Genomic DNA, 14,674 nt, shown 5'->3' with positions numbered 1-14,674 from the left:
CCCAGTAAAACTTGACGTTTTAAGTCCTGAGGGGGCGGGGCTTGTGTGACATCATCCAGCGACCATTCATTTGTCTTCGGGGGGCGATGACGATTATCCATAGAAAGTTACTTTAACTGTAATTCTTTCATTTGTGAAATTATAGCAATTTGAATTTTTTTGGCGAGTGCTCGAACTTTGAGGCCTGGCCCCGCCCCTTCAGTATTTACGAAAAGTCAATTTTATTTTCTCCTTTGAAGCGTCCATCGCTTCTGTTCGATGGCACACTATTTTTGAGACTATGGTACGAAAAATGACGAAACTGTTCAACCAAATATAGACCCTAGAAATGGCCAAAACGGCTAAAAATCGCCATTTCAACCCAAAATGGCCGACTTCCTGTTTTATATTGACCATGGTTGCAAGAGGCTTTTTTGTGCGGACTGTTGAGTAGTACCAGTATACCAAATTTCATAACTGTACGATAAACTAAGCTTTATGGAGAGGGGTATTTTTCACTCTTTAGGGGGCGCTGTCGAGCCACTTTTTTATCAACTTTCACATCGCCAGTGAAATACGTAAATTTCACGCACTTTCTATATTGGGCCAGAATTTGGTGACTTTTTGGATATGCTAAGACCCCCTAAAGGCCACCCAAAGACGCGGAAGAAAAAAGAAAGCGTAATAATAATAATAATTAAAGCTGCAAGCAGCGTCGTTCGGCCCTCGCAGCTCCGCGCCGCTCCGGTCTGCCGTCGCACCAGTGCACGTCTGACAGAACAGAAACGTCAACCACCCCGACACCAGAAACCGCGAATGGCCTCCTAGTCTGCACCTCACCCTGACTCAGCATCCCCTCTGAGCTCACCATTAAATTGAATATTAAGATTACGGCGTTACGCCAGAATTCGCCATGGCATCAAAGCCCCTCCCTTTCTGGAAAGCTATCAGATCTGAATGGTCATTACAGCATCATGAAGACAGTGCATGACCTTAGGGTCATGTTGACTAAATTAGAGGGGACAAATATGGGCATTTCAGCATAAAAAATAAATTCCTGTAGTCAGGGGGCGGGGCTTAGGTGATGTCAGCTGTCCACATTGTCATTGTTTACAGATATGGTCAATGATCACACAGACAAAGTTCGAAAAAGATCTGATCATGCACATGGGAGTTATTAAGTCAAGTAAAGTAATGGCGAAAGGTCAACGTTTGAGGCTTAGCCACGCCCACACCTTTCAACTTTTGAAAAATCCGACGGTTGAATTTTTTCCCCTATGTCTTAAGAGTGTATTGCAGAAGTTTGAAGGTGATTGGTGAAAAGGGCGACGGAGCATCACTCTCCAAACAATGTGTGCGAAAACCACTAAATCACGTACTTGCACCAAAATGGCCGACTTCCTGTGCGACTTCACGCTTGGCTCCAAGAGACTTTTTTGTAGGTCCTGAGACCCCACATTAGTGTACCAAATTTCGTAATCCTCAGTCAAAGCATGGCTTGGGGCTGAAAGTTTTAATGGCTCTAGGGGGCGCTATTTAAGAATATAGGCCACGCCCACAAACTTCAGCTGTCTATTTCTCTTGGAGCTCAGACTAGGATCACTCACCAGAAGTTTCGTAGCAATATCACGATAACTGAAGAAATGAGACAAACGTATTTCCATGGCGTGATGGCGATTTTCGCCATGGTCCCAAAGCCCCGCCTTTTTTCAAAACCTGCCAGTACTGGAGACCAAGTAACCTCAACTTGTCTACTGCTGTTTGCCACAGAATCCTGGTGATTGGGTAAAAGGAGTCCAGTAGGGAGCTGTGAAAAAAAGAGTAGCGTGGCGACAGGTCAAAGTTTGAGGCTTAGCCACGCCCACACCTTTCAACTTTTGAAAAATCCGACGGTTAAATTTTTTCCCCTATGTCTTAAGGGTATATAGCAGAAGTTTGAAGGAGATTGGTGAAAAGGGCGACGGAGCATCACTCTCCAAACAACGTGTGCGAAAACCACTAAATCGCGTACTTGATCCAAAATGGCCGACTTCCTGTGCGACTTTGAACTTGACTCCAAGAGACTTTTTTGTAGGTCCTGAGACACCACATTAGTGTACCAAATTTCGTAATCCTCAGTCAAAGCATGGCTTGGGGCTAATAGTTTAAATGGTCCTAGGGGGCGCTATTTCAAAACATAGGCCACGCCCACAAAATTCAGCTGTCTATTTCTCTTGGAGCTCAGACTAGGATCACTCACCAGAAGTTTCGTAGCAATATCACGATAACTGAAGAAATGAGAGACAAACGTATTTCCATGGCGTGATGGCGATTTTCGCCATGGTCCCAAAGCCCCGCCTTTTTTCAAAACCTGCCAGTACTGGAGACCAAGTAACCTCAACTTGTCTACTGCTGTTTGCCACAGAATCCTGGTGATTGGGTAAAAGGAGTCCAGTAGGGAGCTGTGAAAAAAAGAGTAGCGTGGCGACAGGTCAAAGTTTGAGGCTTAGCCACGCCCACACCTTTCAACTTTTGAAAAATCCGACGGTTGAATTTTTTCCCCTATGTCTTAAGGGTATATAGCAGAAGTTTGAAGGAGATTGGTGAAAAGGGCGACGGAGCATCACTCTCCAAACAACGTGTGCGAAAACCACTAAATCGCGTACTTGATCCAAAATGGCCGACTTCCTGTGCGACTTTGAACTTGACTCCAAGAGACTTTTTTGTAGGTCCTGAGACACCACATTAGTGTACCAAATTTCGTAATCCTCAGTCAAAGCATGGCTTGGGGCTAATAGTTTTAATGGTCCTAGGGGGCGCTATTTCAGAAAATAGGCCACGCCCACCAGATGTTCACATCAGATCTTTTGGGGGGCCGGACTAGGATCACTCACAAGAAGTTTCGTGACGATATCTTTGGAAATGACGAAATGGGAGGCAAACGTAAGGCCAAGGCGGTACGCCTGAATTCGCCGCGCCACCACAGCCCCGCCCTCTGCCGAAAACTCCCATAAAGTGACGCCAAGCAACCCCCACTTGTCTTGAGTTACCAGCTACAAATTTGTGGTGATTAAGTGAAATGGGGCAATTTGGGACCTTTCACAGTAAAACTTGATCTTTTTGGTCCTGAGGGGGCGGGGCTTGTGTGATGTCATCATCCGACCTTTCAATTTACTTTGTGGGTGGATGACGAATGACCACAGAAAGTTTGGTAACTCTATTCCATTCAGTTATGAAGTTATAGCAATTTAAATATTTTTGGCGAGTAGTCAAACTTCGAGGCCTGGCTCCGCCCCTTCAACATATACGAAAACTCAGAATCCTTATCTCATTTTGTTCGCCCATCCCTTCTGAGCAATTTTACACAATTTTTGAGACGATCGTGCGAAAAATGATCGAGCAATCCAATCAGAAACGGACCCTAAAAACGGCAAAAACGGCAAAAAATCGCCATTTCAACCCAAAATGGCCGACTTCCTGTTTGATATTGACCATGGTTGCAAGAGACTTTTCTGTGCGGACTGTTGAGTACTACAAGTGTACCAAATTTCATAACTGTACGATAAACTAAGCTTTATGGAGAGGGGTTTTTTTCACTTTGTAGGGGGCGCTGTTCAGCCATTTTCTTTGCGATTTTTTTGGGACCTTTAAAATATCAAATTTTTCACCAGGCCTGACAAGTGTGCAAAATATTGTGAGTTTTGGGGTATGTTAAGGTCCCCAAAAAGCTGTTCAAAGGGGGCACGGAATAACAAAAAATAATAATAATCAGAGCAAAAACAAGAGGCCTTCGCAGCGCTTTCGCTGCTCGGGCCTAATTAAAGCTGCAAGCAGCGTCGTTCGGCCCTCGCAGCTCCGCGCCGCTCCGGTCTGCCGTCGCACCAGTGCACGTCTGACAGAACAGAAACGTCAACCACCCCGACACCAGAAACCGCGAATGGCCTCCTAGTCTGCACCTCACCCTGACTCAGCATCCCCTCTGAGCTCACCATTAAATTGAATATTAAGATTACGGCGTTACGCCAGAATTCGCCATGGCATCAAAGCCCCTCCCTTTCTGGAAAGCTATCAGATCTGAATGGTCATTACAGCATCATGAAGACAGTGCATGACCTTAGGGTCATGTTGACTAAATTAGAGGGGACAAATATGGGCATTTCAGCATAAAAAATAAATTCCTGTAGTCAGGGGGCGGGGCTTAGGTGATGTCAGCTGTCCACATTGTCATTGTTTACAGATATGGTCAATGATCACACAGACAAAGTTCGAAAAAGATCTGATCATGCACATGGGAGTTATTAAGTCAAGTAAAGTAATGGCGAAAGGTCAACGTTTGAGGCTTAGCCACGCCCACACCTTTCAACTTTTGAAAAATCCGACGGTTGAATTTTTTCCCCTATGTCTTAAGAGTGTATTGCAGAAGTTTGAAGGTGATTGGTGAAAAGGGCGACGGAGCATCACTCTCCAAACAATGTGTGCGAAAACCACTAAATCACGTACTTGCACCAAAATGGCCGACTTCCTGTGCGACTTTACGCTTGGCTCCAAGAGACTTTTTTGTAGGTCCTGAGACACCACATTAGTGTACCAAATTTCGTAATCCTCAGTCAAAGCATGGCTTGGGGCTGAAAGTTTTAATGGCTCTAGGGGGCGCTATTTAAGAATATAGGCCACGCCCACAAACTTCAGCTGTCTATTTCTCTTGGAGCTCAGACTAGGATCACTCACCAGAAGTTTCGTAGCAATATCACGATAACTGAAGAAATGAGACAAACGTATTTCCATGGCGTGATGGCGATTTTCGCCATGGTCCCAAAGCCCCGCCTTTTTTCAAAACCTGCCAGTACTGGAGACCAAGTAACCTCAACTTGTCTACTGCTGTTTGCCACAGAATCCTGGTGATTGGGTAAAAGGAGTCCAGTAGGGAGCTGTGAAAAAAAGAGTAGCGTGGCGACAGGTCAAAGTTTGAGGCTTAGCCACGCCCACACCTTTCAACTTTTGAAAAATCCGACGGTTAAATTTTTTCCCCTATGTCTTAAGGGTATATAGCAGAAGTTTGAAGGAGATTGGTGAAAAGGGCGACGGAGCATCACTCTCCAAACAACGTGTGCGAAAACCACTAAATCGCGTACTTGATCCAAAATGGCCGACTTCCTGTGCGACTTTGAACTTGACTCCAAGAGACTTTTTTGTAGGTCCTGAGACACCACATTAGTGTACCAAATTTCGTAATCCTCAGTCAAAGCATGGCTTGGGGCTAATAGTTTAAATGGTCCTAGGGGGCGCTATTTCAAAACATAGGCCACGCCCACAAAATTCAGCTGTCTATTTCTCTTGGAGCTCAGACTAGGATCACTCACCAGAAGTTTTGTAGCAATATCACGATAACTGAAGAAATGAGAGACAAACGTATTTCCATGGCGTGATGGCGATTTTCGCCATGGTCCCAAAGCCCCGCCTTTTTTCAAAACCTGCCAGTACTGGAGACCAAGTAACCTCAACTTGTCTACTGCTGTTTGCCACAGAATCCTGGTGATTGGGTAAAAGGAGTCCAGTAGGGAGCTGTGAAAAAAAGAGTAGCGTGGCGACAGGTCAAAGTTTGAGGCTTAGCCACGCCCACACCTTTCAACTTTTGAAAAATCCGACGGTTGAATTTTTTCCCCTATGTCTTAAGGGTATATAGCAGAAGTTTGAAGGAGATTGGTGAAAAGGGCGACGGAGCATCACTCTCCAAACAACGTGTGCGAAAACCACTAAATCGCGTACTTGATCCAAAATGGCCGACTTCCTGTGCGACTTTGAACTTGACTCCAAGAGACTTTTTTGTAGGTCCTGAGACACCACATTAGTGTACCAAATTTCGTAATCCTCAGTCAAAGCATGGCTTGGGGCTAATAGTTTTAATGGTCCTAGGGGGCGCTATTTCAGAAAATAGGCCACGCCCACCAGATGTTCACATCAGATCTTTTGGGGGGCCGGACTAGGATCACTCACAAGAAGTTTCGTGACGATATCTTTGGAAATGACGAAATGGGAGGCAAACGTAAGGCCAAGGCGGTACGCCTGAATTCGCCGCGCCACCACAGCCCCGCCCTCTGCCGAAAACTCCCATAAAGTGACGCCAAGCAACCCCCACTTGTCTTGAGTTACCAGCTACAAATTTGTGGTGATTAAGTGAAATGGGGCAATTTGGGACCTTTCACAGTAAAACTTGATCTTTTTGGTCCTGAGGGGGCGGGGCTTGTGTGATGTCATCATCCGACCTTTCAATTTACTTTGTGGGTGGATGACGAATGACCACAGAAAGTTTGGTAACTCTATTCCATTCAGTTATGAAGTTATAGCAATTTAAATATTTTTGGCGAGTAGTCAAACTTCGAGGCCTGGCTCCGCCCCTTCAACATATACGAAAACTCAGAATCCTTATCTCATTTTGTTCGCCCATCCCTTCTGAGCAATTTTACACAATTTTTGAGACGATCGTGCGAAAAATGATCGAGCAATCCAATCAGAAACGGACCCTAAAAACGGCAAAAACGGCAAAAAATCGCCATTTCAACCCAAAATGGCCGACTTCCTGTTTGATATTGACCATGGTTGCAAGAGACTTTTCTGTGCGGACTGTTGAGTACTACAAGTGTACCAAATTTCATAACTGTACGATAAACTAAGCTTTATGGAGAGGGGTTTTTTTCACTTTGTAGGGGGCGCTGTTCAGCCATTTTCTTTGCGATTTTTTTGGGACCTTTAAAATATCAAATTTTTCACCAGGCCTGACAAGTGTGCAAAATATTGTGAGTTTTGGGGTATGTTAAGGTCCCCAAAAAGCTGTTCAAAGGGGGCACGGAATAACAAAAAATAATAATAATCAGAGCAAAAACAAGAGGCCTTCGCAGCGCTTTCGCTGCTCGGGCCTAATCAGAGCAAAAACAAGAGGCCTTCGCAGCGCTTTCGCTGCTCGGGCCTAATTATATAACTGAACAGGGGTCTTTTTAATAAAGCTTCCTATCCTCAGAATGAAAAGTTACTAACTTTGTGACTTGTAGAAAAACGTATACAACTTTACGCAAATTCTGACCATGACTCATAAACATAGCTCAGTCGTGTGTGTGTTTGTGTGTGTGTGTGGGGGGGGGGGTCTATAGTTGTTTTTCAAACTGTCCCTGCATGCAATTCGACAGCGCTAGGTCCAAACATAGCAACAAACAACATGATGTAATCATAGCATCAGAAATCAGTTAAGGGGCCAGTCATTGTTAAAGAAGAAGTAGAAGAAGCCAAAGTCTAAAGCTATTTCAAATGAGTACCATTCCTTTGTTGTTTTGCTTGTTTGTAGCTCTGCTGTCACCAACTTTATTTTCTTCAAAAAAGCTCTGTCATAATGGTGTTAAGCCTGCCAGCATCTCTACAAAAGTAGAGCGCTGTGAGTGGCCCGAGCCAATGGTAGACCTGCTGAGAAGAGTGGAGAATGACGAGACCAACCTGCAGACCAGAATCTTTTGCTACTGCTAGGGGTTGTCTAGATTTCTTGGCTAGGCCTGCTTTAGATTTGCTGAAACCATGCAATACTGGTGCACCTGCAGCTTTTGACTCTTCTCGAGTTTCGAGCAACCGGCTCATTCCAGTGGGAATTAGCCAACAGACAGGATGATATTTGATTGATATGATGAACAATATCATTTCCTGCTTAAAGCCCCTTTAGGTTAGATTAAATGTCCCCCTGAGATTTGGCATATATTTGAACACTGTTGGGTGGCATCAATAAAATGAAAAACCATCTTCCTCTTTGCCTCTACGTTCAGATATGACCACTTCTTTTTTAAGTCCACCACAGATCCTCTCCGCCACACTCACAGCATTCACCACTACAACAACGCTGCACCACTCAAAGGCGATGAAACTTTCTATCCAAGCCTCTACCTCAACCACAAACACCACAACTTAAGTCTCAGTGAATTTGTTTTTTCTAGACCGCTCTGTTGCCATGGTTGGCTGAAATGCCACAGATGAGCCAATTTATTGAGATAATCAAAATCAGCTGACTGTATTTTAGGAAGGGTGTGAAATTGTAAGCAACAGTGTATATGCAATGCTTTATGAGTCTGAATATTTCGTTGCATAAGTGAACCTTTTTTTGATAAGGTTAAGGAGAGTTTTAGTAAATATTTCATGTGAAGTTTTACAAATGAGCATGTGATGATCATGTGACAAGAAGCTGCCTTTGTAGAGTAGTGCCACTTTTAGGAAAATCTAAAGGATGACGAGTAAAAATGTTAAAAATTGCATTGATTGTACATAATACAAATAAATTTGACATGATTCTGACAATAGTAGTTATTATCTTGTGTCCCCTCAGATTTTACTGTCGAACTTGCCGAAGGTCCTGGCCCTCCGGTCGGGTGACCGTGTTGTTCCGTTACCGGCTGAGAAATGGCCGTGGCACGGTGCTCATGCGACCCTTTGGACAGGACTGTCGTCGCTGTCAAGAGGGTTTTTTTGACTTCCCTGGTTTCTCCGAGAGAGCGGTGGAGGAAGCTTTGCTCAAGCTCTTTTCTAAAATCCGTAAGAATTGCTACGGGGAGGACGACGGCAGCGACAGAGGCTCCACAGCTTCCGATAAAGTGTGGACCAAACCTCATGAGAAGGCGCTGTGTGAGGCCTGTCAGCAGGGAATCTGCGATCAGGATGATGACTCAGAATGTTAGGAACGAGACATGAGTACACATGCATAGGTTGTACATTTATGTGTTTTTTATTATTAATTGCTTTCAGTGCTAGGCAAAAAAGAAACAAAGGTGCTAAAACAGGTTGTTACAAGAAAAGTTTCTTGGAAAAACAAGTTTAACATCTGGTATTGGTAAGAATGTTTGTAACCGTAAAACGTCGACTTCTCACAACACGTTTGAATCTCATCCAGAAAAACTGGAGGGAGAATATGAAGTCAAAGGGAGCCCATTTATAGTGCTGTAAGTGGGCCAGTATGCTCCAATACGCAGTACCAGTACATAAAAATGTACCTCTCAGCATACTGGGACTTTTTTCTAGTCTATTAGATTTTACACCGGATTTCCATTTATCAGTTGTCATTGTTCGTGTTCAGTTACACAACATTAATTCTGTTTTCTGGCAGAGGCGTGGCTTTCACAGGTAACGTTTACCTCCAGTTCATTGAAACCGCTTCACATTAATAAAACAACATAAAGAAAAGTGATGTCCCGATGTCACAACGAATGTGTTCTTTGTGTGGGGATTGTTTGGGTGTCTTAGTGTTACGCTCCTGTTACACAATCTCTCGTGATGTGAAAAGCGGTCTGTTGCCTTGGCAACAAGGTGTGTGTGGAGGAGACGGTGGAGGGAGGGGTAGCAAGTGTAATTTAATGAGTAATTCGCCGTTTGGAAGTACTACTTTATTGCAACTGCTGTAATTCTAAAAATTTAAACGTCAGGGACTGAAATTCGGATGTATTCATTTGGGATAGAACGCCACAATATATATCATCATTTTTCTGTCATGGCCTTTCTCATTATTAAGAGATATTAACACACTATTATGAGAAGGTTTCTCTGTTAAAATAGATTTTTTTTTGTTATTATACGATACCGCTCCTTTGTTTTTTTTCTCCCACTGAAAAAAAATGCATAAATGGACTTCCGTATGGATGTATTTATATGTATCTATAAACATTTACATATATTTTGTAATTATCTTTAATTTTTAATCATTGGATTCAGCCTGCACAAATATGGGTATGCAACAGGTTTCTTTCCTTTTGTTGCCTTTAACTTATTGTGAGACATTAAGTGCTGATTTCCAGTTAAGATTAAGATTTTTCTAATAAACAAGCATTTGGTCAATTCTCAGTTCTTTGTCTTTCTTTATTATTTATTATAATTGTTTCACACACTTTCAGCTTTTGTTTGTTATGGAGCATAAAGATTGGACTCTGAAGAAGGTGATGTGGTCTGATGAGTCCAGATTTACTCTGTTCCAGAGTGATGGGCACATCAGGGTAAGAAGAGAGGCAGATGAAATGATTCACTTGTGGACTGGGCACCATAGAGTCCAGACTTTAACACCACTGAGAATCTTTGGAATGTGGGAAAAGATTTTACGCAGCAGTCAGACTCTACCATCATCAATGCAAGATCTTGGTTAACGCACCGCTGGATGGAAATAAATCTTGTGATGTTGCAGAAGCTTGTTGAAACAATGCCACAGTGAATGTGCAATGTAATCAAAGGTAAAAGTAGTCCAACGAAATATTATTGTTGATCGTGACTTTATTTTTTTGGACAGGCAGCGTATATATCCGTATGTGCATCCATCCATTAGCGTCTGCTTATCTGGAGTTGGGTCAAGGGGGCAGCAGCCTAAGTAGACAAGCCCAGACTTCCCTCTCCCCAACCACTTGGCCCAGCTCCTCCGGAGAAATCCCAAGGGGTTCCCTGGCAAGCCGAGAACTATTGTGTCCTGGGTCTTCCCTTGGGTATCTTCCTGGTTGGACATGGCTTGAAAACCTCACCAGCGCTGCATCCAAGGAACCCTAGCCAGATGTCCGAGCCACCTCAACATTTCTTCAAGTTGTGGAGCAGCAGCTCTACTCCAAGCCCCTCCTGAGTCAACCTAGCTTCTCACCTTATCTCTAAGGAAGAGCCCAGGCACTGTGGAGAAAACTTATTTTGGCTGCTTGTATATGTGATCTCGCTCCTTTAGTGACTACCCGAAGCTCATGAACTTGATAAAATTCTGCTTAGGGCCCCAGTATGGCCAGGGGCAGCCTGCATGGTGGTGCAGTTGTTAGCACTGTTGCCTCGCAGCACGAAGGTTGCAGGTTCGAAACTCTGCTGCGGCCTTTCTGCATGGAGTTGCGTGTTCTCCCCATGCATACGTGGGTTTCCTCCGGGTACTCCGGTTTCCCTCACAGACCACAACATGCCCTATAGGTTATAAATTGTAAGTCGTCGTCGTCTTCCTCCACTTATCCGGGTCCGGGTCGTGGGGGCGGCATCCCAACTAGGGAGCTCCATGTCATGTTCTGAGGTATGTGCTTAACCCAAGACATGCAGAATCAGAGACCGGAGACAAGTTAAAAGGTAAAATGATATTTATTAAACGGGAAACTAAGAGCGCACTGGAGTCCAGCGGGTTGTAGAATCCGGAACCGGCGTCTACAGGAAAACAGAGGTGAGTCTGGTGTTTGTAGTTCCGGGAGTCTTTGCTCTGTAGTCTGGCTTACTGTGCGGAATTGAAGTTGTTGTTAGGAGGGGAGTGAGCCGGGGTGATATCCAAGATGAGGAAGCGGTCCAAGATGAAGGTGAGTAGGAGAATGAGCAAGGATATTGATCCGGAGAGGGAGCGTGAGCGAGGTGGAGAGCGGGTTGGCAGGCGGAGGAGATACAGGAACGAACCAGATATTTCCTTCCAGGGGCAGAGCACATAATCCAGGAATCCAGGAACCTGAGGTAGGTATCAAACATTAATGAGCGAATATTCCAAAAAATTCAAAGTTCAAATCTCAAAGAGTAAACAGAGCAAAAACTCGGAGGCAAGCGACTTCCAGTAAACGGCAATCATCCGGCGTCGTAATCTGGTCCTCATCCTCCTTATATAGCTGGCCCGCTGATGAGAAACAGCTGTAGCTCCCTCTCCTGTAATCAGAGCTCAAAGGTGGTGAATGATGTGACGAGTACTCACCCCGGCTCATGACACTCCAGGCCGTCCTCTCCCCGGCCACCTCCACCAGTTCCTCTGGCAGGACCCCAAGGCGTTCCCGGACCACATTGGAGATGTAACCTTTCCAATGTGTCCTGGGTTGACCCGGGGGCCTCCTGCTGGCAGGACATGCCCGAAACACCTCCCCATGGAGGTGTCCAGGAGGCATCCTGACCAGATGCCCAAACCACCTCAACTGACTCCTTTCGATCCAGAGGAGCAGCGGTTCTACTCTGAGTCCCTCCCGAATGTCTGAGCTCCTCACCCTATCTCTAAGGCTGAGCCCGGCCACCCTACGGAGGAAACTCATTTCGGCCACTTGTATCCGCGATCTTGTTCTTTCGGTCATTACCCAAACCTCATGACCATAGGTGAGGATTGGGACGTAGATCGACCGGTAAATCGAGAGCCTGGCTTTCTGGCTCAGCTCCCTTTTCACCACGACAGATCAGCTCAGCGTCCGCATCACTGCAGACGCCGAACCAATCCGCCTGTCGATCTCCAGATCCCTCCTACCCTCACTCGTGAACAAGACCCCAAGATACTTAAACTCCTCCATTTGAGGTAGGACCTCTCTCCCGACCTGGAGTTGGAAAGCCACCCTTTTCCAGTCGAGAGCCATGGTCTCAGATTTTGAGATGCTGATCCTCATCTCAGCCGCTTCACACTCGGCCGCGAACCTACCCAGCAAGAGCTGAAGGTCAGAGATGGATGAAGCTAGGAGGACCACATCATCCGCAAAACCCAGAGACGAAATTCTCCTGCCACCAAACTCGACATACTCCACACCACGGCTGCGCCGAGAAATTCTGTCCATAAAGGTAATGAACAGAACTGGTGACAAAGGGCAGCCCTGGCGGAGTCCAACCCTCACTGGGAACAGGTCCGACTTACTACCGGCTATGCGGACCAAACTCACGCTCCTCTGGTAAAGGGACTGAATGGTTCTTAACAGAAAGCCACCCACCTCATACTCCTGGAGCGTCCCCCACAGAGTGCCCCTGGGAACACGGTCATAAGCCTTCTCCAAATCCACAAAACACATGTGGATTGGTTGGGCAAACTCCCATGCCCCCTCCATCACCCTTGCAAGGGTATAGAGCTGGTCCACAGTTCCAAGGCCAGGACGAAAACCACATTGCTCCTCCTCAATCTGAGATTCAACTATCGATCGGACCCTCCTCTCCAGTACCTTGGAGTAGACCGTTCCAGGGAGGCTGAGGAGTGTGATCCTCCTATAGTTGGAACACACCCTCAGGTCACCCTTCTTAAAGATGGGGACCACCACCCCGGTCTGCCACTCCACAGGAACCACCGATGACCACGCAATGTTGCAAAGACGTGTCAACCATGACAGCCCCACAACATCCATAGCCTTGAGATACCCAGGACAAATGTCATCCGGCCCCGGTGCTCCGCCGCTGTGTAGTTGTTTGACTACCTCAGGCACTTCTGCCCCCAAGATTGGACAGTCCATCCCCAGGTCTCCCAGCTCTGGTTCCTCCTCGGATTGCGCGTAGGTGGGATTGAGGAGCTCCTCAAAGTATTCTTTCCACCATCCGACTATAGCCCCCGTTGACGTCAGCCGCTCCCCATCCCCACTGTAAACAGTGTGAGCGAGTTGCTGCCTCCCTCTCCTGAGGCGCTGGACAGTTTGCCAGAACCTCTTTGGAGCCGATCGATAGTCTTTCTCCATGACCTCACCAAACTCCTCCCACACCCGAGATTTTGCCTCGGCAACTGCCACTGCTGCACCCCGCTTGGCTATGCGGTACCTGTCTGCTGCCTCCGGAGACCCACAGACCAGCCACGCCCTGTAGGCCTCCTTCTTCAACCTGACAGCTCCCCGAACCTCTGGTGTCCACCAGCGGCTACGGGGGTTGCCACCTCGACTGGCACCGGCCACCTTGCTACCATAGCTAGCAACAGCCGCCTCAACAATCGCAGAGTGGAACAAGGCCCTCAGAGTCATTGTCCCCCACTGCTTTCGGGATGCGGTTAAAGCTCTGCCGGAGGTGGGAATTGAAGACCGTCTTGACAGTTTATTCTGCCAGGTGTTCTCAGCAGACCCTCACTATGCGTTTGGGTCTGCCAGGTCTACGCAGCATCTTCCCCTGCCATCTGATCCAACTCACCACCAGGTGGTGATCAGTTGACAGCTCCTCTCCTCTCTTCACCCTGGTGTCCAAAACACACGGCCGCAGGTCAGATGATATGACTACAAAGTCTATCATCGACCTGCGACCTAGGCTGCCCTGGTACCAAGTGTACCGATGGGCATCCTTATGTTCGAACATGGTGTTCGTTATGGCCAAACTGCGGCTTGCACAGAAGTCCAATAACGAAACACCACTCGAGTTCAGATCAGGCGGGCCGTTCCACCCAATCACGCCCCTCCAGGTCATGCTGTCATTGCCCACGTGAGCATTGAAGTCCCCCAGCAGGACAATGGAGTCCCCTGATGGAGCACTATCTAGCACTCGTCCCAGGGACTCCAAAAAGGGTGGGTACTCTGAAATGATATTTGGCCCATACGCACAAACAAAAATCAGGAACCGTTCCCCGACCCGAAGGCGCAGGGAAGCTACCCTCTCGTCCCCCGGGGTAAACCCCAACACACAGACAGAGAGTCTTGGGGGCCAACAAAAAGCCAACCCCAGCCCTCCGCCTCTCACCCGGAGCAACTCCAGCAAAGGAGAGTGTCCAACCCCTCTCAAGGACTTAGGTTCCAGAGCCAATGCTGTGTCGAGGTGAGTCCGACTATATCTAGCCGGTACCGCTCAACCTCTGCCACAAGCTCCTGCTCCTTCCCCGCCAGCGAGGTGACGTTCCATGTCCCAAAAACCAGTTTCCTTGTCCGAGGATCGGACCGCCAAGGCTCCCGCCTCGGTCTGCCACCCGATCCACACTGCACCGGATCCTTCATGTTCCTCCTGCGGGTGGTGGGTCCACAGTTGGATGAGCCCACGTATCCGGTTCGGGCTGGGCCTGGCCGGGCCCCAT

The 14,674-nt window shown here is 46.8% G+C and overlaps 1 protein-coding gene across 1 annotated transcript in view; it reads left to right on the top strand.

The window, feature by feature from the left end:
- LOC107397253 (receptor-transporting protein 2) overlaps positions 1 to 9,479 on the top strand; it is a 32,824-nt gene extending 23,345 nt beyond the window's left edge. Inside the window, exon 3 of the mRNA XM_054745197.2 lies at positions 8,315 to 9,479. Within this exon, the coding sequence (XP_054601172.1) occupies positions 8,315 to 8,663 (349 nt within the window). The 3' untranslated portion in view covers positions 8,664 to 9,479. The remainder of the gene's footprint in view (positions 1 to 8,314) is intronic.
- The last annotated feature ends 5,195 nt before the right edge of the window (positions 9,480 to 14,674 follow it).

The sequence above is a fragment of the Nothobranchius furzeri genome, chromosome 19 (assembly GCF_043380555.1).
Source record: "Nothobranchius furzeri strain GRZ-AD chromosome 19, NfurGRZ-RIMD1, whole genome shotgun sequence".
NCBI lineage: Eukaryota > Metazoa > Chordata > Actinopteri > Cyprinodontiformes > Nothobranchiidae > Nothobranchius > Nothobranchius furzeri.
The sequence above is the reverse complement of the archived record's forward strand: the minus strand, read 5'-3'. Positions and strand labels throughout refer to the sequence as shown.